The sequence below is a fragment of the Maniola jurtina genome, chromosome 28 (assembly GCF_905333055.1).
Source record: "Maniola jurtina chromosome 28, ilManJurt1.1, whole genome shotgun sequence".
Taxonomy (NCBI): domain Eukaryota; kingdom Metazoa; phylum Arthropoda; class Insecta; order Lepidoptera; family Nymphalidae; genus Maniola; species Maniola jurtina.
Genome location: NC_060056.1, coordinates 3,294,096 through 3,320,973, shown reverse-complemented (window position 1 = coordinate 3,320,973; position 26,878 = coordinate 3,294,096). Strand labels below are relative to the sequence as shown.

General features: G+C 35.5%; 2 protein-coding genes across 5 annotated transcripts in view; one reads left to right on the top strand and one right to left on the bottom strand.

Moving 5' to 3' along the window:
* Positions 1 to 2,326, top strand: part of LOC123879422 (cyclin G) — a 41,031-nt gene extending 38,705 nt beyond the window's left edge. For all 4 annotated transcript variants that reach the window (XM_045927120.1, XM_045927121.1, XM_045927123.1 and 1 more), the window contains one exon: positions 161 to 2,326. In XM_045927120.1, coding sequence (XP_045783076.1) covers positions 161 to 242 — 82 coding nt within the window. In that variant the 3' untranslated portion in view covers positions 243 to 2,326. The remainder of the gene's footprint in view (positions 1 to 160) is intronic.
* An 11,122-nt stretch (positions 2,327 to 13,448) lies between these two features.
* The window catches only part of LOC123879399, a 36,872-nt gene continuing 23,442 nt past the window's right edge, over positions 13,449 to 26,878 (bottom strand). The window contains exons 2-10 of the mRNA XM_045927074.1: positions 21,271 to 22,031; positions 20,167 to 20,282; positions 18,899 to 19,677; positions 18,060 to 18,187; positions 16,974 to 17,107; positions 16,324 to 16,459; positions 15,715 to 15,821; positions 14,865 to 14,998; positions 13,449 to 13,587 (exon numbers count right to left, since the gene is read on the bottom strand). Coding sequence (XP_045783030.1) covers positions 13,491 to 13,587; positions 14,865 to 14,998; positions 15,715 to 15,821; positions 16,324 to 16,459; positions 16,974 to 17,107; positions 18,060 to 18,187; positions 18,899 to 19,677; positions 20,167 to 20,282; positions 21,271 to 21,991 — 2,352 coding nt within the window. The 5' untranslated portion in view covers positions 21,992 to 22,031 and the 3' untranslated portion in view covers positions 13,449 to 13,490. The remainder of the gene's footprint in view (positions 13,588 to 14,864; positions 14,999 to 15,714; positions 15,822 to 16,323; positions 16,460 to 16,973; positions 17,108 to 18,059; positions 18,188 to 18,898; positions 19,678 to 20,166; positions 20,283 to 21,270; positions 22,032 to 26,878) is intronic.

Genomic DNA, 26,878 nt, shown 5'->3' with positions numbered 1-26,878 from the left:
TCGCGAACTACACCTACCTGACAAATTTCATGATTCTAGGTCAACGGGAAGTATCCTGCAAGTTTTGACTCCCTTGACAGACAGACTACGAAGTTATCCTGTCAGGGTTCTTTTTGAGGTACGGAACTCTAAAAAAAGTAAATTTTATTTAATCCCACAGATCAGGAAGCGAAAGTAGCGAAAGCGAAGAGACCTCGGACTGGCCCCGCAGCCCGGTTCTGCCCGTCTACTGCGACAACTGACATTCGGCCACACGCAGACCCAAGAAGAACTACCAATAGCAGAAGAGAACGAAAACCCTGGTGAAAATGTCTTGACCGTTGCCCGCCTGAAAACGGGCTGTAAATATTGAATAATTGATAACTTTGGCTCCACACGTTTCGATCGTTGCCTCGTTGTCAAAAAAAAAGTTTAGCTGAACAATTAATCCAAAAAAAAAAAAACAAATTGACAAGGTTTGTAATCCATTTATGTATATCAACAATTTTTTTCATTTCCCATCAGGAAATTACGAAAATAAACCAAGCTATAAGAATTACGTAAGAAATCTGAAATTTAAATATTACATTTCTAATATGGCGATGCTCATTTTCGTTGGATGAAAATCTACATACCTTTGCCATCTAAAAAAAAAAAAACAAAATAAAATTCGGCTAAACTTTTAAATTGGCATTCGATTTAAAAAAATCACAAATTTAAAACATAAAAAATATTTTTGAAAAATGTAAGTTCAATAGGCTAGTTAAAATATATCATAGGTAAAAATGTCTAAAAAAATTTACAACTTTTTTTTTTGGACTAGCCCATGTAGTATTTTATACCTAAAAGCTGTATAAATATGAGACTTTCGCCCTGTAGGATAACTTAAAAAAAAAAAACCTTTGGTAGCTATTCAAGCGACTTCGCGCGTTCGAATAAAATGACATAATAATTAGATAATAAACAAAATCTTGGCACGTAAATTCGTTTATTAATATAATTAATTAATTTTATCTATAGTCCGATTTATAAGTATGGGGCAATATGACAAAACGATTGTAGTATTATTATTGATGGCCATTTTCTATACGCGATCTTAGTTTATTTTTACCCGACTACGGCAAAGCCAAAAGGAGGGGTTATGAGTTTAGCCGTCTATGTATGTATTTAAATAATATAATAATGCACGTGTTAGCAAAGTTTTCATAAGGGTCGATTTATACTAGCAGCGAATTGAAGCTAATTTCTATATATTGCATATTGACCTCTATGAGTCTATGGCCACATGTAAAGCACCAATTTCAATCGAGGAATAAAATGAAATTTAATTTAAAAAAAAAACATTTTTTTTTATTTTTTATCTGGGCTAGAAGTTTGTGCTTTACGTGTTGGAGATAGAAGTGTCAATATATGCTGTGTTTTTTAGGAATTCGCTTCTATTCGCTGCTAGTATAAATAGACCCTAAGAATATCATTGATTATGCGTCCGAACTAAGAAAGGCTAATCCTATCGCTATATTGTGACGAACTATCTAGATAAAATATATTATTTTGATATTTTAGGAAAAAATAATCCCACAAAATCCTTTGAAAGTATGTATATTTAAAATATATTGAATTAAAATATATTCCTGGCAGTTACCTTGGTCAGCATATTAGTCTGGCCATTCAACGAGGTAACGCAGCCAGCGTTCTGGGCACCCTGCCTCGTTAGATTTAGATGATATTTTTGTTTTATAGTATGGTATTTTTAATATTTGTGAAAATTTGTATTATTTATTACTTTTTGGAAATAAATAATTGTAAAGTTTCTAGCTAGACGTCACAATATGTCGGATTTCTCTTAGTTTGTACGCGACATCAAATCCGCACAAAAACTTTCGTTACAATGTGACTATAGCCTAATCGATAGTAAGTTTCGCATCACTATTAAAAAAAAAAAGTTATATTTACCGATAATGCGTCACTTTACTCCGTGCAATAGATTGGACTATATTTTATTATTATTCTTTATATTACATAATAATAAACATTTTTTCCGAAATATTTGCAAGTTTTATTACCTAAAACTATCATAATATTAACTAAATGCACAAAGACAATAAGTTTTTTTTTTGTAACTGGCTGTATGGTTTCTAGCCATTTTGAACATAGACAATTGAATTGAACGTAGAGATCCAACATATTGCCATTATCTAATTATTATTAGTCCTAGTTGAAATATTCAAAATAGTGTAGAATGTAGTTTCGAAAATAGACTTTTCGCTATGTTGAGATCCCGGTTTTGAATGGAGTCAAAACCACGTGATCCGCAATTCTATGGGATGAAAACTACGTTTACAAATAACACAAACATCGGTACTGATTCTGATGGCAACTTAATTTTTAGATTATTCACATCTTTTTCTTACCAATGTAATTAGAAGAGGACAGGCAAACTTAATTTAATTTAAAACTGTCAAACCTCGTGACTTTTGGTACCGAGCAGTGTTTAAAGTAGAGAATCTTTTAATTTAAAATTCCACCAAATTAATTGCACCAATGGACAACCATACTGCAGTAAATTCGTATACTTAATTATCATAATTGTATGAAAGTTATTGGTGTAACTAAAAAAATAATCATTTTTCGTAATTTTTGCAATACTAAAAAAAAAAGGATTCAGATTCTGAATTTAGTTGAGAAAACGTCATCATAATCGACACCATTGTTTTTTATTTCATTGGCAAGAATATGGAACGAAAAAAACGAAACTTCATTATTGCTATGAATAGTTAACTGTTTAGGAGCTATGAGTTTCAATTATTTATCGAAGGCTATGAAAGTTAAATGAACATTAATATTTAAAATAACCCTTTAAAATAAATTTTATTCGAATTTTAATTTTTTTTCGTAACATCGCATTTTTACGATTTTTAACTTTTTTCTTAATTTGTAAACGTGGTTTAAGGGCTGCATTAAGTGAGTTTTTGGTACGTTAATGAAGATAAGAATCGGTCTGGAATTCAAGGAGGTTGGTGTATTTTTAATTTTTAGTTTTTATTTTATTTTATTTTTAATTTAAAAAAAATGAACGAGGGCAGTGCTTATTTTCAGCCTATTTTATCAGTAAACTCAGCTTTATTATTCGTAATTTATACTTTTTAAGAAAATAAATAATAAACTATGGTGCGTATGAAAGGTTTGGAATTTTGGCATTTTGAAAAAAAATTACTTTGAAATGAAAAAATATTTACTAACCAAAAACAAGCCACAATAGCTCAACGGTTATAGGACCGGATTAAAATCTGAAAGGTCGGTGGTTGCACTACTGCCTACTCCTAGCACGAGCTTTACGCTTAGTTGGAGGGGAAAGGGGAATGTTAGTCATGATTAAAATGACTGATATTCTTTTTAAAAATAAATACAAAAAGAAAAAACAAAAACATTGGTTGAGTACTTACCTAAATTCGTATAATGCGTCCATTCTAACAAAGGGAAATAATATCTGCCATGTTGTAATGTCTTAGCTTAAAACTACATTTTGATTCAATATATCTCAATAGATTTCCCTTTCTTAGTTTATTGTTTGGATGCGTCATAAAAGTATTAAAAATCGTAGATTTTAATCCCACTCATTTCATTGTAGTTTTAGCATAGGCTTGATTGAATAGAAAAAAAAATAGCTCTAAAAATAAGAGCTGAACAAGTGTAAATTAATAATTTATAACACCCCCGACAAGTGAAGGTTACAGTAACTAGAAAAGAGCTGATAACTTTCAAACGGCTGAACCGATTTTCTTGGATTATAGCTAAGAACACTCTCGATCAAGCCACCTTTCAAACAAAAAAAAACTAAATTAAAATCGGTTCATTAGTTTAGGCGCTACGGTACCACAGACAGATGCACAGATACACAGACACACAGATACACAGACACACAGATACACAGACACACAGATACACAGATACATACATCAAACTTATAAAGAGGGGTGCTCTTTTTGGGTCGGGGGTTAAAAATGGGTGCTCCTTTTTTAAGATTCTTTTAAATTAACCATGAAATATAAAAAAAAGTAATACTACTAACATTTAGATCATTATTCCAAGCGAAAGTATGTACCTAGTTTTTTGGCGGCAAAAAAGGGCTGCCCCCGTAATTTCCCATAGCTTTCGTACTGTGATTTTTAAAAACTAAAAAAAAAGATTCCATATGTACCTACGTTTTTGTTGTGTGTTTGTGTGAGCGAGTGAACTGTAAGAAAAACAAGGGGAAAAAATTCCACCGATATAATTTTTTGTTTTTAACAAGGCCCGAAAAAAAATGAGTAGCGTAGGTATATAACACGTCCAAACTAAGAAGAGTGAATGCCATATAGGGACGTTGTTTTTGAATATCAACATATTAAAAATAAATGTAATATATTTACAGCTAGGATGTAAAAATATGGCGGGTAATAAGGGAAATAGTAACTTTCTTAGTTTGGAAGCGTTATATAGTATAACTTTAGGCCGTGGACGTATTAAAAGAACCTAATGCTGTCATTTTTTTAGGCCTTAGGACAGTAATGTGGTCCTTCATAAATGAGAAATTTAAAAAAAGGTTTTAAGTGAGGCCGAATGTTTTTAGTATTATAACATTATAGTATAGTTAATTATTAATATATGTATTTTGACTAACGTTGGATGTTAGTGTAGTTATTTCAACTACTAGTGGACGACCGCCCGAGCGGTTAAGTTTTACCACCAAGCAATTTAAGGTGCACACGCACTTGCACGATATTCTCTCCAGCCGCGTCGCGCGGCAGTGACGTACGCGCGTCGCGGCTGGAGAGAATATCGTGCGGGGCGCTGACGCGACGCGCAGTTCCGCTGCAGTTCAGTTCAAGTGCGTGGGCACCTTTAAGGGTATTGGGTTTAATAGATTTCCATGTCCCTTCTAGTTTATCCAATTCCCATAAAATATTTACCACTGGTTGAAATAGTTACATTGCGAATCAATTTGCGAAGTTTTTTTTTTTCAAATTTTTTATTATCGACTTAAAAATGTAAAAAAATTTAAAAAAATCGACATTTTCAATGTTAAGTACATAAATATTCATAAATAATAAAATTGATTCTTTTTCTTTATTATTCTTTAGGTATGTATTAGCTTAGTAATAAGAATGAAATGAAATGTAAAAAAAAATATATAAATTTTTAAAAAATCATAAAAAAACGATCTCAGATGAATATATTTTTTTCGTGGTCGTAGAAACGTTTAACAGGACTCTCTCTGTCACTTACTCCATACAATCGTAGTTCCAATTTCATTTGAATATTAAGCAACTAAAGTCCATGAAATTTTGCAGACATTCTAGAAAACTAATCTGTGCCTGTGGTTTTCCAGATTTCTGTTATAATATTCAGTTTCAAATGAAATTGGAACTACGTTTGTATGGAGCGAGTGACGGAGAGACCCCTCTTAAAATGCGTCGTGTATTTAATAATATTAGTTACTTTTTAAACTTCTTGCTTATACCACAGACCAAAGGTTGGAAACATAATTGAATTGACACTTTCTTGATTTGATATCTTTTCTCTTCGGTCTGTGACTTTTAATTATGCTTTTATTTTTTTTTCAATTTTTAGTTTCGTGTGTAAAAAAAAAATAATCTCTAACTAAAGAAACTGCTGTTAACTTTTTACGTAGTTTTTTTTAATTGGAAAGTAAAGTTTCTCGTTTTATATACGTCTATGCGAATCTATGTTTAAAGTCAGGGGTATTGCAACTATAACGCGTTCAAACTAACAAAAGATTCACCATGTCTTAGCTAGAAATATGTTTTCAATTATTTTCAGTGGATTTCGTAAAAAGAAATTTATTGAAAATATATTGACTCAAAATATATTTCTAGCTAGAACATCGGAATATGGCGGACATGATTTCCCTTTATTAGTTTGTACGCTTTATAGACGATTTTTGTCTGTTAATTTCATCGATTTTTATTTTATAATATATCACATTGGATAAATCCTCCCATTCTCGTGAGTCATTACTTACGAGAATAGGGTTATTCAAAATCAAGGAATTTTTAGGTATTTACCTTAAAAGTTCGGGAAAATAAATTTATGATTAGTTGGCAACCCTGGATTTTATTAATTATAATGGCTAGGTCTCCTAACATGTTCGACGTTTTTAAGTTCATTCAAATAATTCGGATGTGTGGACGAATCCCATGCTCTATAATCTATATAAGAAAGAAAGAAAGAAATATATCTATATAACAAAGAAAGAAATAAATAAATAAGAAATATCAAGCAAGTTCGTCGAGCATGTATCAGCGTGGAGATCAAGCTTATAGCAAATGTGTACAAACTCTTGATATGTGATAAACATCTTATGAATAATATTGTTTTTACCACAGAATTCGAAATATGGTTATAGAAATGGTATTTGCTGTTCTTTACAACCAGGACAGGTGTCGCTTTTTAGTTACACACAGATAATTACGCATACCCTTCGTCGTGATCGTAGAAAAGTGACGGATCTGAATTCTGTGAATTTCAGCCATTCTAAATAATTTACGAAGTTTTTTTTGTCAATTTTTGCTATAAAAAAATGTGCAGCAATGAAAATTCGATAAAAAAGATGGTGGATTAATATTTTCATCCTGCATCCATATAATGTGGCAAATGTTTTTTTTTTTTTTGCAAAATCGACACTTCTACGATCAGGACGACATAATTGTAGTGTCTAAACACAACACAATTCAAATACGTAGTTTGTACAATAAACTGATGGTATAGTCATCTCCGGTGGAAACGTTCCTTTACCATTTCTATTACAATTCTGAATTCTGTGGTTTTTACCAACTTTGTGTGTAGTGTATTTTGTGAATTGTCTATACAATTTTAATAATTTTGTAAATATAAAGATCGCACTAAGAACATCATGGCTTTAAAAAAATCTGCCATAGCTAAAAAAATATATTTTTAAAACATGAAGCGAGTTTCAACTTAAGGTGCATGAGACGTTGTCTGCCCGCGAAATTAAAATTTAATTTGGTTTTTCGCAATTTGTAAACTAATACGACAAAGTAGGCTTATGGCACTTTAATTGCGCCAATGGCAGTATCATCCTCACAGGTTTATATAAAATCTTTACTTGAAAGGGACCAGTTTAAGAAATTAGCTATAGTATCGACTTATTTGTGAGTAACTCATGTCAAACTCATTATTTTGACTAATTTCTTAAACTGAACACTTTCAAGTAAAGATTTTTATGTAATCCTGTGAAGATGATACTGCCATCGTCGGAATTAGAATGCCATAAACCTTCTTTGTCATATTGCTTTATAAATTGCGAAAAACCAAATTAATTTTGAATTTCGCGGGCAGACCCGTCTCATGTACCTTAATGCAATTATTTTTTAGGTTAATCTTATTATATTAAGGGATATTTTTAGTTAAATTGACAAAAGAAAAATCAAATTGGTGCATATCTATAATATATATATTTTTTTTAAATTATAATTTGGTGCAATTTTAAAAATTCATGTAATAGTCAATATAATATTTTTATTTTATGTCTAAAGGCAGCTGAAATTTAAAAAAAATCTTTCGAAAATTGCTAAAATAATACATATTGATCAATTTTGACTACTTTACTGTACAAAAATACAGTGGACCCCCGGTAATCCGACAAACGTTTTGCAGGGCATTGTCGAACTATCGAATTTGTCGGATTATAGAGTACTGCCTAGGACCCCCTATAGTCCGGAATATTTTACAAAAGAGTAACTTGTAATCCGACGAATTACAGATCCAACGATAAGATTTTATATGATATGCATACTCTGAAGTACAAATCATATTATATTACTTCACTATTCACTATGTAATATGTATGTCAAATTTAGTAAATTCAATAATAGACATGTCGGATTACAGGGGGGGCCGGATACCGGGGGTCCATTATATTAGTTTTGTTAAACTAAAGTTAGTAATGAAAGTTTTTGTCTATTTTTAGAGCGTAAAATAACAGTAAACGAATAACTGTCTCATCTTTTAACTTAATTTTATTATGACGCCCCAACTTCAATCGCCAAATAATGTTTAACTGAGAAATAAAGTTAATTTTTGAATTTATAGGTACATAATAAAATATGTAGCCTATGTTATTTCTGGATTAGCTGAATTTCTAATGGTGAAAGAATTATTAAAATCGGTTCATTAGTTTCATAGTGTATCGATTACAAAGAAACAATTTTTTCTCTTTACAAAATTACATTATTTGGCGATTGAAAAGTCAGTTCTTTTAGGGTCTAACTGTGTAAGAAACTGCTAACATTTTTTAACTTCAAAATTAAATAGAAAATCGACAGTTATTTTTTTACTTTAATTTTAGGTGTACTAATAAATACAGACTAATGTAATGATATTATTGATAAGATTTTACATAAAGAGTTAAAACGAAACTTCTTAGGTAATGTTTGTAATATTAACTTTTAAGGGCGCTCGCAAACTACCGACTTTTGAACGGTCGATTGATTGATATACTGTTGGTTAGAATAAATTATGGGTCTTAATATATTGCTATTTCTTTCATAATGTTCCGTGCGGAAAAGGATAGCATTAGATTTAGACCTTTACTTTATCTTAGAGATTGCGTACAACAGAACTAGTCACAGTTGGTAACATTGTATTTTGTCCAATAATAATTATAAATGTCACTGTCAACTATAGATCGTTTCAACGAATAGTTCCTATGGCGTTATGTTGGCTCCCCTGTCTGTCCAAGTTATTGGCACCATATTTGCATAAGAAGACGCAGATTTTGTTTATTTTCATTTGATTTTCATGAATGAATGAAATGAAAATAAAATCTGCGTCTTCGCATGCCTATATGGTGCCAATGACCAATCAATTACTTAGAGAGAAAGGTCAGCCAACATAACGCCATAAGAACTATACGTTGAAACGATCTATAATTACACGAAAATTGTGTACCTTACTGTAACAAAGTTTTTTTTCTTCTCTCGTCTGGCTTTACAAAGATTAGCCAATGTCAAGTTTGTAGTTGTTTGTAACAAGTTAGTTAAACTATACAAGTATGGACCCCGTCTGTGCCGGCACTCGCCGACACACGCACGGCACCCCCTTAGAGCGCTTTCCAGTCAGTTTTAACAAAAATAACACTCCAAAAAGGCAGAGCACGCCCGCCAGCCAACACCAACACAGACAAAGTCCTCGTAACAAAGTAAGACTTGATACTTGCTAATTTGTGAATCAATCCCATCTGACGATCAAAAATATGTAGTCTGCGACGAGCCCTAATTAGATAACATATCCATAGACAATCAGTTTAGTTTTCTACCTGCATTTACTTTTCGAATCGATCTTGTAATATATTTGTGTGCCTGAAGTAATATGTGCGTGTAATTTGGACATGGATGTATTTTAATGAATGTTGTAAGGTGAAAATATTGAAATCTCGAATTAGAGAAGAATAAAGTTGCAACTCTTAACTTTTTTTTGTTTTATTTATACTCCTTTTCCTTGAATCCTCACAGCTGGACATGGAATTTCCAAGAGCGCGCCACAAAACACGGTCTTTTTAGGGTTCCGTACCTCAAAAGGAAAACGGAACCCTTATAGGATCACTTTGTTGTATGTCTGTCAAGAAACCTATGGGGTACTTCCCGTTGACGTAGAATCATGAAATTTGGCAAGTAGTAAGTCTTATAGCACAAGTACAGGAAAAATCTGAAAACCGCGAATTTGTGGTTCACACACACACACACACATCTTGTATTTAGCAGTAGATTTACTATTTAATTTTATATAACTGTAACTCTAAAATTACCTAATATTGCTTATTTTTTTACTCTCATTTGTTTAATAATTAATTTGCTTATTACTTTTAGAAACTACTTATTTATTTCCATTGTAACAGAATATGCTATGGAAGAGCGGGGCCGCCCGCCACAAGTACTAGTTTAATACTAGTCACTTACTGGGACGGTCCCAATTTCTATGTTATATGTAAACTTGTTTTATACCGAAATAAATATTTTTGTATTTGTATTTGTATTTGTGGTTACATCATAAAAAAACAAGTTAACGGTATGAAGTGTGGTAACTTTGGTTTGATCCTGAATTGACGTCTAATCAAAAAAAATGTATTTAATTTAACTTTTACAAGTACTTTTGAATCGTCAAAAGCATCTACCACTGGTTCGGAATGCCTTCCCTAAGAACCAGCAAGAAACTCGGCGGTTACTCTTTTCAAAGAGTTGATTACAATATTATGCCAAGTATAAAAGTAGTTGAAAGTCCCGCACATTGCTGCAGCGAGCTGCAGGTCAAATCCACGCTCTTATAAAAAAATAATTAAAGAAACAAAGTTTTAATTCATATGAAAATGTTAGTTATATGGTATAATATTAAGTAATAAAGTAACTTTAAAAAATAACAAATGCAAAAATAATGATATAAAAAATCAAAGAAAAAAAAAACAATTAAAATATGTTCTAAAAAAAATTGTAAGAAGTCAGAATATTAATAAAATCGTGTATAGTGCGTTTCATCGAATAGTACCTATGGCGTTATGTTGGCTCCCCTGTCTGTCCAAGTCATTGGCACCATATTTACATAACACGCAGATTTTGTTTATTTTCATAAGTATTTATTCATCCAAGATTTTCATTTGATTTTCCTGAATGAATGAAATGAAAACCAAATGAAAATAAACAAAATCTGCGTCTTCTCATGCCAATAATGGTGCCAATGACCACCCAACAGACAGGGGAGCCAACATAACGCCATAGGTACTATTCGATGAAACGCACTATACCTACAAAAACTTAATTTATGTTATTTCATTCCATTCCTGTATACGGTCCACTGCTAGGCATAGCCTTTCCAAGAGGCCTTCCTCGTCCACCCGCTCCCTAAATTAATAACACTAATAGGTATTATAAAGGAGAAAGTTTGTATGTGTGTGTGAGTGTGTATGTTTATACCCTGGATTAGCACATAGGCTACTTTTTATTCCGGAAAATCAAAGAGTTCCCACGGGATTTTTAAAAAACCTACATCCACGCGAACGAAGTCGCGGGCATCAGCTAGTTATAATTAAGCCTCAATAGCTCAACGGTTGAGGAGCGGACTGAATTCCGAAAGGTCGGCGGTTCAAACCCCACCCGTTGCACTATTGTCGTACCCACTCCTGGCACAAGCTTTACGCTTAGTTGGAGGGGAAAGGGGAATGTTAGTCATGATTGAACTTATTTAAGACAAAATATGCTTTTCCAGCATTTTCGCTTCTACAGATAAAATATTTTTAATAGGTAGATCAGGTTTAATATAAATAAAACAAAAACATTTAAAACGAAACGGATCTTTATATCTTCCTCAAATACAATTATTGTAAAAAAAAACAACAGTTTTCAGCTAAAAAAGCTTATGACACAGTAAAATACAGACTAATCGAAACGCTAAACCGAAAAATTTCCGAAAAAACATTTTTTTCTGTCTTCTTCCAATGCCTACTTTTACATAAGTACCTACAAAAATTAGGTTTCGTCGTCATTTTATTGTTACTCCTATATACAAATTATAGCATCGTTATACATACTACAAATATATTTAATATATCAGTAGCCAGAGGTATTTATTATAATATAAAAAAATATCAATGGAAATAAAAAAAACCTTTAAAGTAGTTTTATGATAAAATGTCCTATTTTTAAAATATCTAATCTTCCCGGCATTTAAATTCAGTCAAAATGTGATTGTCCATATTACTTACCTTAAAAATATGTTTGTTATTTGTATTTTAATTCATAAAAAAAAATAAAAAAATTGTATAGTTAGTAAAACATTTCTCAGTATATTTGATCAAAATTACTTAAAATTAATAATGAATTTATGATAAGAAAAGATAAAAGTAGTAAAATTATTAATGAATCTCTATTTATTATGTCTGTATTACAATAACAAAAATATGATAAACATGATAAATGAAAAAAAAAAACATTTTTATTTAATAAAAATAGTTTCGTTTTGTTAGTTTCTAAATTAAAGCTAGTTCATAATAAAAATAACAGAGCCTGCGTTCAATGGCCCTCATCAAGCCCTCCAATGTGCACAGACCCTAAGCTTCTACTTCCATGCTCCATAGAGATATAGTCCGTACGGACTTCGTCTGTGTTGGTGTTGGCTGGCGGGCGTGCTCTGCCTTTTTGGAGTGTTTTTTTTTTTGTTAAAACTGACTGGAAAACGCTCTAAGAGGGTGCCGTGCGTGTGTCGGCGAGCGCCGGCACAGACGGGGTCCATACTTGTATAGTTTAACTAACTTGTTACAAATAACTACAAACTTGACATTGGCTAATCTTTGTAAAGCCAGACGAGAAAAAAATAGTCCGTACAAAATGAGTTCTTACGAGCCATTTTAACTCTATGGGTCAACTGACGTGTCAAAAGTGCGGTTCACCTTTTTTTTAAAAGAATATTAGCCATGCTAATCATGACTAATACTCCCCTTTCCCCTCCAACTAAGCGCAAAGCTGTGTTAGGAGTAGGTACGACAATAGTGCAACGGGTGGGGTTTGAACCGCCGACCTTTCGGAATTCAGTCCGCTCCTCAACCGTTGAGCTATCGAAGCTTCCCAACCCTTTGAAATCGTACTTTTGACATGATATTTGACAATAAAGTTAAAAAGGCGCGTGAGAACTCATTTTTTAAAAGAGGGGTGTTATAAGTTTGACGTGTGTATCTGAGTATCTGTCTGTGGCATCGTAGCTCTTAAACTAATGAACCGATTTTAATTTAGTTTTTTTTGTTTGAAAGGTGGCTTGATCGAGAGTGTTCTTAGCTATAATCCAAGAAAATCGGTTCAGCCGTTTGAAAGTTATCAGCTCTTTTCTAGTTACCTTCACTAGTCTTGTAGGGGGTGTTATAAATTTTTAATTTACACTTGTTACGCATTACAATTTGGTTATAGCGTATATCAGCTATCGCAAACTTTTAGTAAAAGTCCGCGACAGCAAAATTATTACTTTAACGAAGACATTTAAAAAAATATCGCCATAAATTGGAACCCCACTTTCAACGTCACAAGTCGGTTAAAATAGATATAAGACAAGAAGAAATGTGTTAGATTTCTGATATAGAAACCCAGCGTTATGTGTAAATCTTTGATCAGACTTCGTCTGGGTTGGCGTTTGCTGGCGCGCGTGCGGTGCCTTTTTGGAGTGTTTTTTTTTTGTTAAAAGTAGCCGGTTTTTGTGTTTCACTGGTATTTTTTGTAGTGGAACTGATTGGGCAGCGCTCTATAGGGGCGCCGCGCGTATGTCGACGAGCGCCGGCACAGACGAAGTCCATACTTATATAGTTTCCCTAACTTGTAAATAACTACAAACTTGACATTGGCTAATCTGTGTAAAGCCAGACGAGAGAGAAAAAAAATCTTTGATCGAAGGGGTAAATGACGAGAAACTAATGAGTTTTACATTTAACAATTTATTAAAAATAATTATTACTTTCTTCATTTTCTGCATCTCTCGAGGAAATCCAGTATTTCTCGTGGGTAGTTCGGTCTCGATTTTTTTCCAAATTTCGCGTATTCCAAAGGATTTTTTCCACTGGAAACAGAAATTAACGGTTTAAAAAAAATTGGTTGTCTGTAAAGTCGGTTTACTGACGATAGTTGAACGTGACAACAAAGGCCGATTGTGCTTCTTTGTCGCTCGTTCCGCGCTCTCGCTTGCACTTCAAGCCTTACATGGAACGCCTCAGAGCGAGGTAACGCCGCATGAGTCATGTTTTTTCGTGCGTGCAGCCGGCTCTATCGAATTATAAGACGTTGTCACGTCAAAAACTGGTCACCTAAAATAGTATGGAATACTATTGAATTATATTACCGCGCAAGTGCAACAATCATATTATTACCGCATCATCTCTATAGGTGGCCAAATAAATACAAAATAGTACTTTGGTCACAAGTGCGGTATAATAATATTATAATCGCAGATCTTTATGGGCGGTTTACAATGTAATCAACGATCTCTATGAATTACTGGTTATTGGCTATACCCATTATAAAATATGGCCATCCCAAAAAAAAATATTCACGCAAGTTACAGCTTGAGGACCTCGTATCATTAATTAAATTTGTTGTTACAATTGAAATAAAGGTCTACAGAACGCTAACAAAAACAACAAACAACTAATACAATCTAATGCCAATAACCATTTGCTTTATCTTGTAGTTTAAATGATTTAGTATTTTTCAAACCCGAAATGTATAGCGTGCAAAACTCGGGTCAATGCCCCACCTACGACGCGAAATTGACTCCGAGTTGCCTATTTATGTAACGTTCTGTTATAACGGGGTGTCTCGGCGGCAGAGAAACAAACATGAAGTCAGATGAACACCCCGTTTATTTAATGTTTTGTTACACAGTCAACTTGGATACTTGGGTTATACTGAGCGCGGAACCCTAGTGAAGGGTTTATCGAGCCGGAGCCTCTTCTACAGTCTTTTCCGAGGTCCAACCGGCAGGCTAAAACCGGGTCCGAAGTTAGAGTGGATAGGACTGAAGAATTGAGAACTGGCTTATTGTTGCCAAATGCATCGTTTTATAGGCCCCATACTGCTGATTGATGATTTATTATTTGTGTCAATTTGGAAATAGCAAGTCAGCAATATGCGGCCTAGGCTAGGGTTATAACAGTTCGTTGACCTCTAGCGGCAGTCAGATGTTCTATTTGCAATGTATTGTGAACTTTGAAAAATACAGGATGTTTAAATTTTTTTGCGTTTTTTTTTGTGGTACCTTATCAGTGATAATCAGTATTATCACCTGTCTTCGTTTTTGCTAGCGTTCTGATTACACCCTGTATAGTAATTGGTACCGACCTGCTGTTCTTCATATGCGCGAGGCTGTACCACTGGCCGCGCTCGATGTGGTGGAAGTAGATCAGGATCATGTCCAGAGAGCAGTTGGCGGAGTTTACTGCCAGGTGGAGGGGGGTCTCACCCCCTTTGCGATCCTAGATCAAAATTCATTTTCAAAATGCTTATTAAAGAATTTTTTATTCAGATACAAGTTAACCTAACCTAACCTAACCTAACCCTTGACGTAAATGACAAAAAAGCTTGAATTTGACTCGTTCCACCAATACGTGGGGCTGCAATTGCTTGTACATATTATTGTAAATTGAATATTTGAAAAGAGCAACCGCCGAGTTTCTTGCTGGTGCTTCTCGGTAGGAACGGCATTCCGAACCAGTGGTAGATTATTTTGACGATTCAAAAGCACGTGTAAAAGTTTAATTGAATAATTTTTTTTTTTGAATTGAAATCACATCTGGTGGTAATTGATGATGCAGTCTAAAATGGAAGCGGGCTAACCTGAAAGGGGATGGCAGTGTTTACCAAACCCACCGTTTCGTACCGAAAGTAGCTGATCGACGTTTTTTTTTTTTTTAATAATGAAGCAATATCCGAAGCAAGTAGGAGAAATATTACCACTTATTATGCTTGGTGTGTTTAAGCCATTAATGCCACTTGCTTTAATGGTGAAGGAAAACATTGTGAGGAAAACTGTATGTATGTCTGAGAGTTCTCCAAAATGTTCACAAAGATGCGTGAAGTGTTCCAATCCACACTTGGTCAGCGTGGCAGACTATGACCTTCTCATTCTGAGAGCAGACCCGGTCTCAGTAGTGGACCGGCGATGGGGCAATGATGAAGATTGTTGTCTCACCTGTCGTTCGCGCTCGGCGCCGGCGTGCCGCAGCAGCACGTGCAGCGTGTGCGCGCGCGGCGCACGCGCGCTGTGCTCGCTGCAGCACACGTGCAGCGCCGTGTAACCTGCAACCATAATACATTACTTTACACACTAGTGCGGAAAGTGGATGATTGCTGACTATTACTAACATGGGCCAAACAACCATTACAATAACCACAAATCAGTGTAATCGCCGAATTGTTACAGTAGACAGGTAACATTGTGAACGGGATTTCCTAAAATCAAGTCAATTTACTAACACAGAGATAATTTACACATCTTGAAAACGAATATAAGCTACTTTTTATCCCAGGAAATCAAAGTTCTCACGGAATTTCTTAACAGGTATATCCATACTGACGAGGCTCTTCTCAGACTAGGGCGCGTTGGAAGCTTCGTAGTTAGTTTTAAGTTTACGTAATTAATTATCACCACTGTATCTTACAAATCCAACAATTCTGGCCATTAGAGGGTGTAGGTACAATAGTACCTATTTTGAATAAATGATTTTGAGTTTGAGTTACAGGCATCATCTAGATAAAAATATTAGCGCTCGCTCCGCTCGTGGTTTCGGACGCAACTCACCGTCAGTGTTGACGTGGTGCACGTCGAACAGCGGCACGTCGTTGTCGTCGACGCGAACAAGCTCGCGCAGCACGTTCGCGCACTTGTCGCCTTCTCGCACGCATGCGATCAGCAAGTTGTCGCCGTTAGCGTCCACCTGAGATAGAAAAACAGTTTTTTAGCCCTAGTGCGGTAATAATTTAATTAAATAAACTATTCCCTCAATCACATTAACTAATCGGATCATTCATGATCCGCGTAATCACAAATGCCAGTCATTGAACTAACGAGGCAATAATCACAACCCATATTCTAAATGCGAAAGTGTGTTTGATTGTTGGTTTGTCCTTCAATCGCGCCCCAACGGAGCAACGGATCAAAGTGACTTTTTGCATGGTTATAGTAAAAGACTTGGAGAGTGACATAGTAATGATAAAATAGTTTGCTAGTATATATAATTTTTTGTAACGCACTAGTGAGGTAATAGTAAATAAAAAAATTGACAACTGTTGAAATCTTAACATTTTGTCTTGAGACCTTACGTTGACTCAAAACTGTCGAAATTAATGTCACAAAATGCATATGCATAATTACGATTCCAATGTTGGTGGCAATTAGGGCCATAAAAGTTCAACTTTCCGCACTAATGTCATAATGTTGTTATTACATACCTCAGTGAAAACGATCTTGTTCGAGCATTTGTATTCGACACTCCTGGTGACTACGCGAATGCATTGCACCAGATAGCGAGTGATCACCGGCCGCTTGTAGCAACGCAGTACCGCGAACTGTAGTAAGTTCAAACCTGGAGACAAAAAAATATTGCAATAAAAACAGCAAATGTAAGTTTACAATAGTTATTTAAGTTACAAGGGGCCAAAGTGATGTTTATTTCCTGGAGGGCGTTATTTTGAATCCAGAGCGCGGCCTAGTGCCAATATTCATTTTTTGAATTAGTATGACACTATGACGAAAATTATTTAGTATGTGATATAATATCATTTAAACTACAAATAAACTATTTTCGGATTTTTTTGTCTTGTGCTGTGAGATCTGACATGACATTCTGCGAAAATTTCAACTCTCTACCTATTACGGTTTGCGAGATATAGCCCACTGACAGACAGACGGACGGACAGCAGAGTCTAAATAATAGGGTTCCTTCGAGTACGGAACTCTGAAAAAGTAGTGGTGTATTTGCAATAACCTCGAGGTAGTTGCTAAGGGAAAGGTCAACGGACCTAACGTAAACAATTACGTAATTTTTCACGTAACGTAACGTTTTTACGCGATCTTGTTCCACGGTATTGAGGAATTTGGAACAATTGTTTCCTTTTTTATGCATTTTTTGTGTCACAGATCAAAGCATGGTATATAGGTATAATACAAAAGGTTTTTGTGGAGATCAATCTATACTAATATTATAAATACGAAAGTGTGTCTGTCTGTCTGTCTGCTACGTTTTCACGGCCCAACCGCTGAACCGATTTGAATGAAATTTGGTACAGACATGGAATACGTCCTGGGGAAGGGCTACTTTTTATCCCGGCAAATCAAAGAGTTCCCACGGGATTTTAAAAAACCGAAATCCACGCGGGCGAAGCCGCGGGCATCCTCTAGTGAACTAATAAATAAAACTAATAATGAGTTATATAAATGATCCTTTACATTTTATTAGGGCGGAAGTCTGCTTGGGTATTCGTCGGAGAAACCCCCTACTATTATGTGATTAATGGGAAGGGATGTTAGAAACTTACCGAAATCCTCTAGGAAGAGCGTCTTTTGAGTTGACAGAACCTTTTCGCAAGCTAGACAGAACAGCGCCATCTTCAGGTCCTCGGGCTGATCACTCCTGGACAGGTCTAGTAGTGTGTGGATTAGGACGCTGTGGAAGACAAGTGTAAATTAAAAATTTATAACACCCCCGACAAGTGAAGGTTACAGTAACTAGAAAAGAGCTGATAACGTTCAAACGGCTGAACCGATTTTCTTGGATTATAGCTCGATTATAGAACACTCTCGATCAAGACACCTTTCAAATAAAAAAAAACTAAATTAAAATTGGTTCATTAGTTTAGGAGCTACGATGCCACAGACACAGATACACACGTCAAACTTATAACACCCCTCTTTTTGGGTCGGGGGTTAAAAAGAAAGACTTTTATTTTAAAAGAAAAAGATTGTAAGAGTCTGGCTAATGATAGGTGGTCCTAACAAAACGCGGTTTTAAAATACTGGAGCAAAAAAGTTGAAAACTAAAACCCGACTGTGATCGTCTTAAAACGCTGAAATATTAGAGTATTTTCTTACGGAACCCTAAAAAAGAGGCGCAGAAGGCTTGAGTGGCGGCTCCAATTTTCAGAGTACAAATACGCTTTTCTGGTCACAGAAATTGTTAAAATAAGTAAATCTTTAGCTCAGAAACACTTATTAGCCCATAGGCTTGGCAGTAGCAAATAGCAATAAAGCTGCCATGATATAATGGAGCTTTATGGCAAGAAAGGCCTATATCCAGCAGTGGACGCTTACAGGCTGATGGATTGGATTGGATCCAAAAGCGGGATTGGATTGGATGGCAAGGAAAAAAAACACTTACCCAAAAGCAGATCTCAGCTCCAAATTGGCAACACTGTAACACAATTTCCTCCTCTCTCCTTCTTGCAATTTCTGCAAGTGCTCGTTGAAAATCTCCTTGCACGGTTTCTGAATAATCTGGCAACACTCCATCCTGGAGAACTCTTTCTCCATTTCTTTCTGACGATCCTTGTAATGCTTCAAGTTTTTGTAAAGCCTTGGAGATTCTACTGGGGTGGTTTCCCTTATTTCTGCATCCAGAGGGGGTGAAAATAATTGATCGTTTGGGGTGATATCCCTGAACTGCTCAAGATCTTCATTCCAGGATAAAGCATCACTTTCAGGGGATGTATCAATGGATTTTAACGGTGATTCTATGTTCCGATTTTGAGGGGAGTACATGAAATGGCTGTGTACTGAACTTGGGGGTGTTAGGACATATGGATCTAAATCTTTCAAGACATTTTCGCTTATATCGTCAAATGTGGGTAAATCCAGTTCTGGGATTAATGGTTGGGTTGTATTTAAGTTGAAATTGTATTGAGTTGGGGGTGAGTTGTCGATATTGGGGATTTGGGTTTGGGGTAACTCGATTTGGAGGATGCTACAGCATGTGTTGATTTCTTCTTGGGATAGATAAGAGGATATGTCGATTTCGTTGGGCAGTTCAGTGGTTGGTGGATATTGATTAGTTGATGCCTCGATGAAGATTGATGGGGTTGATGCTTGTTGAGGTGGTTGGAATTGGTTTGAGTTGATGATTACTTGACCGCCAGAGTAGATTTGGGGGTTCAGATTTATCTGGAAAAAAAGGTTTATTTTTATACTACCGTGAGTTATTTCCATTATAAGTATAGGTTGTTACTGCTATATTCATGTATTTAGTCGATGTAAGCACGACTAATTTCGAACCCATACGGGGTTCTATTTAGGGATCCGTACCTCAAAAGGATAAACGGAACCCTTATAGGATCACTTTGTTGTCTGTCTGTCTACCTGTCGTGTCTGTCAAGAAAACCTATAGGCTACTTCCCGATGACCTAGAATCATGAAATTTGCCAGGAAGGTAGGACTTATAGCACAAGTAAAGGGACAATCCGAAAACTGAGTTTCTGGTTATATCACAAAAAATAATTAAAATATGATACACATTCAGTGAAAATTTTAACTCTCAACCTATTACGGTTCACGAGATACAATCCACTGACAAATAGACGGACGGGAGTCATAGTTACAGGGTTCCGTTGGCATCCTTCGGGAACGGAACCCTAAATAAAGATTATAATTTACCTCACAAGGGTATGGCGCCGATGCAGGCGCTTGTATCCTTTTATTACTTTTAATGGGACCCCTCCTCAAGTAAGCCTTGTGCAATTTCTTCTGTTTCGCACCTTCTTTCTTCTCTTCTATAGAAAAAAATTTAAAGAGACACATTTGAAAAGTTAGGTCGTAAAAAATTGTACTAGTGAATCATTATAAGGCTAGATCTAATCTATATAAAGTTGAACGGCACTAAAACCCGACTACTACCCGAGAACGGTCGATAAATAACGCTAGCTGTAGTATTTATAGTAAAACTAGCTGATGCCCGCGACTTCGTTCGCGTGGATGTAGATTTTTTAAAATTCCCGTGGGAACTCTTTGATTTTCCGGGATAAAAAGTAGCCTATGTGCTAATCCAGGGTATAATCTATCTCCATTCTAAATTTCAGCCCAATCCGTCCAGTAGTTTTTACGTGAAGGAGTAACAAACATACACACAAACACATACACACAAACTTTCGCCTTTATAATATTAGTGTGATTTATGAAAAACTCTGAGTTTTCTTTTTCATTTAACATCCCACTCGGTATAATAGAAGAAAAAAAAATTTGGAGACCCCCACTTTTTTGGATGTAACATCCGTCAGGTCGATTTGTTCGTATGAAATGTGACCTATGTCACCCGGACCATAACGAATCGATTGACACCTCATTCATTAAATTCGGCCCAGGATTTTTCAAATTTCAACCCCAAAGGGGATAAGTTAAAGCTACCCATATGCCAAATTTCAACTGATCCATCCAGTAGTCACACTAATATTATAAATATTAGTTAGTATAGTAGTTAGTAGTATAAGGAGAAAGTTTGTATATGTGTGTGTGTGTGTGTGTGTGTGTATGTTTGTTACTCCTTCACGCAAAAACTACTGAACAGATTGGGCTGAAATTTAGGATGGAGATAGATTATACTCTGGATTAGCACATAGGCTACTTTTTATCCCGGAAAATCAAAGAGTTCCCACGGGAATTCGAAAAAACCTATATCCACGCGGACATCAGCTATCAGCTAGCTATAAATAAATCAGTCAGTCAGACAGCTTTCCCTTTTATATATTTAGAAAAATAACATACCTTCTTCTCCCCCCTTCTCTTCTATCCTATCAACATCTTTATCCAAGTTCTCTTCATCAGATTCAATAAGAGAGCATTTGTCTGCAAAACCGCTGTCCTCAGAAGATTGAGAATCTATCCTCGAAGCTCTAGCATCATCAATTACAATTTTAGTGGAGAACTTCTTTAATTCTTCCTCATCTTCTTCAACTTGTGAAACTTCCTTCTTCTCGATTTCCAATTCATTGAATTTCTCCAAAAGTTCTGCATCGTCATTATCTATAACTGAATCGTTATCTTGGTTATTATGGTTTACGTTATTTATTGCTTTTTCGTCGAATTTGTCCAATTCTTTATCATTCTTGTTGTCTTGTTTATTGTAAACTGATGTACCATCGTTTCTTGGTTTCTTGTTGAATTTTTCTTGCAGTTCCTTATCAATTTCACTGTCTGAATCACAAATTGAATCCTTGTCGAACTTTGTTGCAGCTTCTCTCGCTTTTTTATCAATTTCGAGTTTCTCAAGCTTTTTCAGAAGATTATTGAAAGGCGCTTCTTCACGTTTTTCGTTTGTTGCATTTTCATTTGTAGTTGCAAGCTTGTTTGTTGCAATTTCATTTGTCTTGTCTTTCTTGTTCTTTCGGAATAATGCGACGAATGGTTTGATGAGTTTGTTCTTTATGGATTTCTTGCCTTCGGCCATCGTAGTGTTTTGTAGAATGAGGAATTTGGAACTGCCCATAGTTGGGAATAGCTTAGAGAGCTTCTAGCCCTTCCTGCATCTGAAACAAGGGTTTCTTTATTATACTCAATCAATGGAGACAAGTTAGTATAGGGCTTTCTCTGTTACGCAATTCCATTCAAATGATAAGGACAAAATCAGTGTGCGTTAATCATTTTGGGTGACCTACCAATCACAAACGAACCTATGTTTTCCGTACTGTGTTAGAAAACGTGTTTTAAAAAAATATTCGAAATCCAATTCGAAAACATAGGTTCTTTTGTAATTGGTTGGTCAATAATTGGTCATTCACAATGGGTAAAGCTTACTTATTTTTTAGGGTTCCGTACCTCAAAAGGAAAAACGGAACCCTTATAGGATCACTTTGTAGTAGTCTGTCTGTCTGTCAAGAAACCTATAGGGTACTTCCCGTTGACCTAGAATCATGAAATTTGGCAGGTAGGTAGGTGTTACAGCACAAGTAAGTACATGAATAAATCTGAAAACCGCGAATTTGTGGTTACATCATTACAAAAAAAAATTTAAAATGTGTTTCAATTTTCAAAATAAGATAACTATGCCAAGTGGGGTATCATATGAAAGGGCTTTACCTGCACATCCTAAAACAAATTTTTATTTATTTTTAAGTATAATAGTTTTTGAATTATCAAGCAAAATGTCAAAAAAATACCCAAGTACGGAACCCTCAATACGCGTGTCTGACTCGCACTTGGCCGGTTTTTTTTTTCTCCAGGCAAAAAAATCACGATCTGCTGCTCCGTTGTGTCGTGATTGAAGGACAAACCAACACACAAACACACTTTCGCATTTATAATAACATGTGTAGCGATTACTTGGTAGGATGGTGGAATAACAACGCAACTCAGTGTCAATATGCAACTAATGAGCTGAATATTACTTATCTACTGTTGTGTTACTCATTCAATGACATCAACGGAAGCATTATCAAAAAATTAAGTTTATACAGGGTGTATCCCAAACTCTAGGAAAAACGAAGTTAGGTGATAGTACCGATGATTATTTCCCTTTTTTTAACCCCCGACCCAAGAAGAGGGGTGTTATAAGTTTGACGTGTGTATCTGTGTATCGTAGCGCCTAAACGAATGAACCGATTTTATTTTAGTTTTTTTTATTTGAAAGGTGGCTTGATCGAGTGTTCTTAGCTATTATAATCCAAGAAAATTGGTTCAGCCGTTTAAAAGTTATTAGCTCTTTCCTAGTTTTCTTGTAACTTTGTAACAGACCGTTAGGTTCATAATATTATGTCAATTGACAAATGACTAGCTGTCAAGATGGACGTTGCCTAGATACATAATTAATAATTATTTATTTGAAAATGATGTTTTGGAAAACTCAAATACTTGTCGGGGGTGTTATAAATTTTTAATTTACACTTGTTAGATATTACCATAAAAAAGTACGAAAAAATCCTATATTTTTATAAGTTCACAATATATTGCAAGTAAAACATCTGGTTGACGCTAGAGGTCAACGAACTTAAATAGGGCACTCGAAGTCAATGCCGTGCCGTAAGTGGGACATTGACCTGAGTTTTGCATTATGAGTTTGAAAAATACTAAATTATTAAAACTACAAGATAAGGCAAATGATATTATTGAATAGAATAGGATAGATTTTTATTCAACTAAACTTTTTACAAGTACTTTTCCGTCAAAATAATCTACCACTAGTTCGGAATGCCGTTCCTACTGAGAAGAACCAGCAAGAAACTCGGTGTTTGAACTCGGCGTTTCAACTCAATGGAAGAAATTGGCATGGGATTGTGTTAAGGTAGCATAATAGAGCCTCAATAGCTCAACGGTTGAGGAGCGGACTGAATTCCGAAAGGTCGGCGGTTCAAACCCCACCCGTTGCACTATTGTCGTACCTAATCCTAACACAGCTTTGCGCTTAGTTGGAGGGGAAAGGGGAATATTAGTCATGATAAGCATGGCTAATAATCTTTTAAAACAAAAAAATTGGTTGTCTGTAAAGTCGGTTTACTGACGATAGTTGAACGTGACAACAAAGGCCGATTGTGCTTCTTTGTCACTCGTTCCGCGCTCTCGCTTGCACTTCAAGCCTTACATGGAACGCCTCAGAGCGAGGTAACGCCGCATGAGTCATGTTTTTTCGTGCGTGCAGCCGGCTCTATCGAATTATAAGACGTTGTCACGTCAAAAAAAATCGCTAAGCTTTTGCTAGCGTTCTGTTTACACCCTGTATACGAGTATACTTGCATGTAGTTAATTTGCTGTTCACGTACTTGTATTAAGAACCTGCCAAATCTACAAAGGATAAACAGATTGACACATCAACCTGCAGTTGTCTCCAGGGCCTTTTCCACTAGCAAATCTATGGAAGTGCTTTGTTATGCAAATCAGGATCGACGTAAAAACCACTCGAAATACCTATACATACATTATATTATACTGCCACTACCTGTCCTGGGTAATAAATCCATACTAATATTATAAATGCGAAAGTGAGTCTGTCAGTCTGTTTGTCTGTCTATCTATCTGTCTGTCTGTCTGCTACCTTTTCACGGCCCAACAGTTTAACCGAGTCTGACGAAAGCTAAGCTTAAGCGGGATATATCCCGGGGACGGACATAGGCTACTTTTTATTCCGGAAAATCAAGGAATTCCCACGGGATTCCTGAAGACCCATCCGCTTGACCGATTTGTATGAAATTTGGTACCGAGGTAGCTTGCGTTCCTGTAATCGATCTAGGCAACTTTTTATCCCGAAAAATTAAACAGTTCCTACGGGATCCTCAAGAAACTACATCCACGCGGACGAAGTCGCGGGCATTCTCTAGTAAATTAATAATATTAGTATTAGAAAACAACGGTTTATAAAACAGTTTGTATGTTGTTACTAAAATAAACGATCATTTTGGAGAGCTTTTTTAGTTTTTAGGGTTCCGTACCTCAAAAAGAAAAACGGAACCCTTAAAGGATCACTTTGTTGTCTGTCTGTCTGTCTGTCCATCCGTCGTGTATGTCAAGAAAACCTATAGGGTACTTCCTGTTGACCTAGAATTACGAAATTTAGTAGGTAAGTAGGTCTTATAGCACAAGTAAAGGAATAGAATCCGAAAACAGTGGTTCATCATAGAAAAATAATTAAAATGTGTTTCGATTTTCAAAGTAAGATAACTATACCAAGTGGGGTATCATATGAAAGGGCTTTACCCGTACGTTCTAAAAAGATTTTTTATTTAATTTTATGCATAATAGTTTTTGATTTATCGTGCAAAATGTTGGAAAAAAATACTCGAGTACGGAACCCTCGGTGCGCGAGTCTGACTCGCACTTGACCGGTTTTTTCATGTATGGGAGCCCCCCTGAAAACAATTTAAATGCATTTCTAATTCAATATTTGGTTTTGGGTCAACGTTCTACACCAAATACCCAAATTTCAGGTTTGTAACTCACTTAGTCAGGAGCTAGAGACCAGTGACAGACGGACAGACAGACAGACAGACAGCAGAGTGACATTAATAGGGCTCCATTTTTACCCTTTGTGTACGGAACTCTAAAAACGATTCTGGTCAACATATTCGAGCATGTACATTGTAGTTCCCCGATAAACGATTCAAGGTCACCCTGTTTTGGACACTCGTTCGCAGAATTCAAATCTAAATGTAGATAATGGTACGTACTGATTCTGATCGCAACTTTATTTTAGAAATATGTATTCGCATCTTTTTCTTACCAATGTAATAAGAAAAGGATAGACTAACTTTAATTTAATTCAGAACTGTCAAACCTCGTGACTTTAGGTTTCTTGACAGACACGACAGACAGACAGACAGACAACAAAGTGATCCTATAAAGGTTCCGTTTTTAGGGGTACCTCAAAAGGAAAAACGGAACCCTCATAGGTTCACTTGTTGTTTGTCTGTTTGCGTGTCCGTCGTGTCTGTCAACAAACCTTTAGGGTACTTCCCGTTGACCTAGAATCATGAAATTTGGTAGGTAGGTAGGTCTTATAGCACAAGTACAGGAATAAATCTGAAAACCGCGAATTCGTGGTCACATCATTTAAAAAAAATTAAAATGTGTTTTGATTTTCAAAGTAACATAACTGTACCAAGTGGGGTATTGGGGGTATCACATGAAAGGGCTTTACCTGTAGGTACATTCTAAAACAGTAGTTTTTGATTTATCGTGCAAAATGTTGGAAAAAATACCCGAGTACGGAACTCTCAGTGCGCGAGTCTGACTCGCACTTGGCCGGTTTTTCTTTTTGAGGTCCTGAACCCTCAAAAAAGCTAATTCTGTACCAAATTTCATTAAAATCAGTTAAACTGTTGGGCCGCGAAAAGCTAGCACACAGACACACTTTCGCATTTATAATATTGTTTGGAAATAAGTTCGGAGTTATGTCCGTCTGTGATAGTATTTTTAAGAGAAGAAGGTTAAATAGTTTTTTAACCCCCGACCCAAAAAGAGGGGTGTTATAAGTTTGACGTGTGTATCTGTGTATCTGTCTGTGGCATCGTAGCTCCTAAACTAATGAACCGATTTTAATTTTGTTTTTTTGTTTAAAGGTGGCTTGATCGAGAGTGTTCTTAGCTACAATCCAAGAAAATCGGTTCAGCCGTTTGAAAGTTATCAGTTCTTTTCTAGTTACTATGACCTTCACTTGTCGGGGGTGTTATTACTTGTGAACTTTACTTGTTGAATGTCAACAGTTATTTATTTATATTGCATAGATAAATAATCAACCAAAGCGTCTAGTCATAACTAACCTATCTTTCGATGACATCATCCGTTTAATCAGAATTCGTTATCAAAGTTATAAACATTCACACATGTTATCATTTTATCTGATAACACTTATTAAGTATATGGGATCATAATAATATCGGTTTCCGTT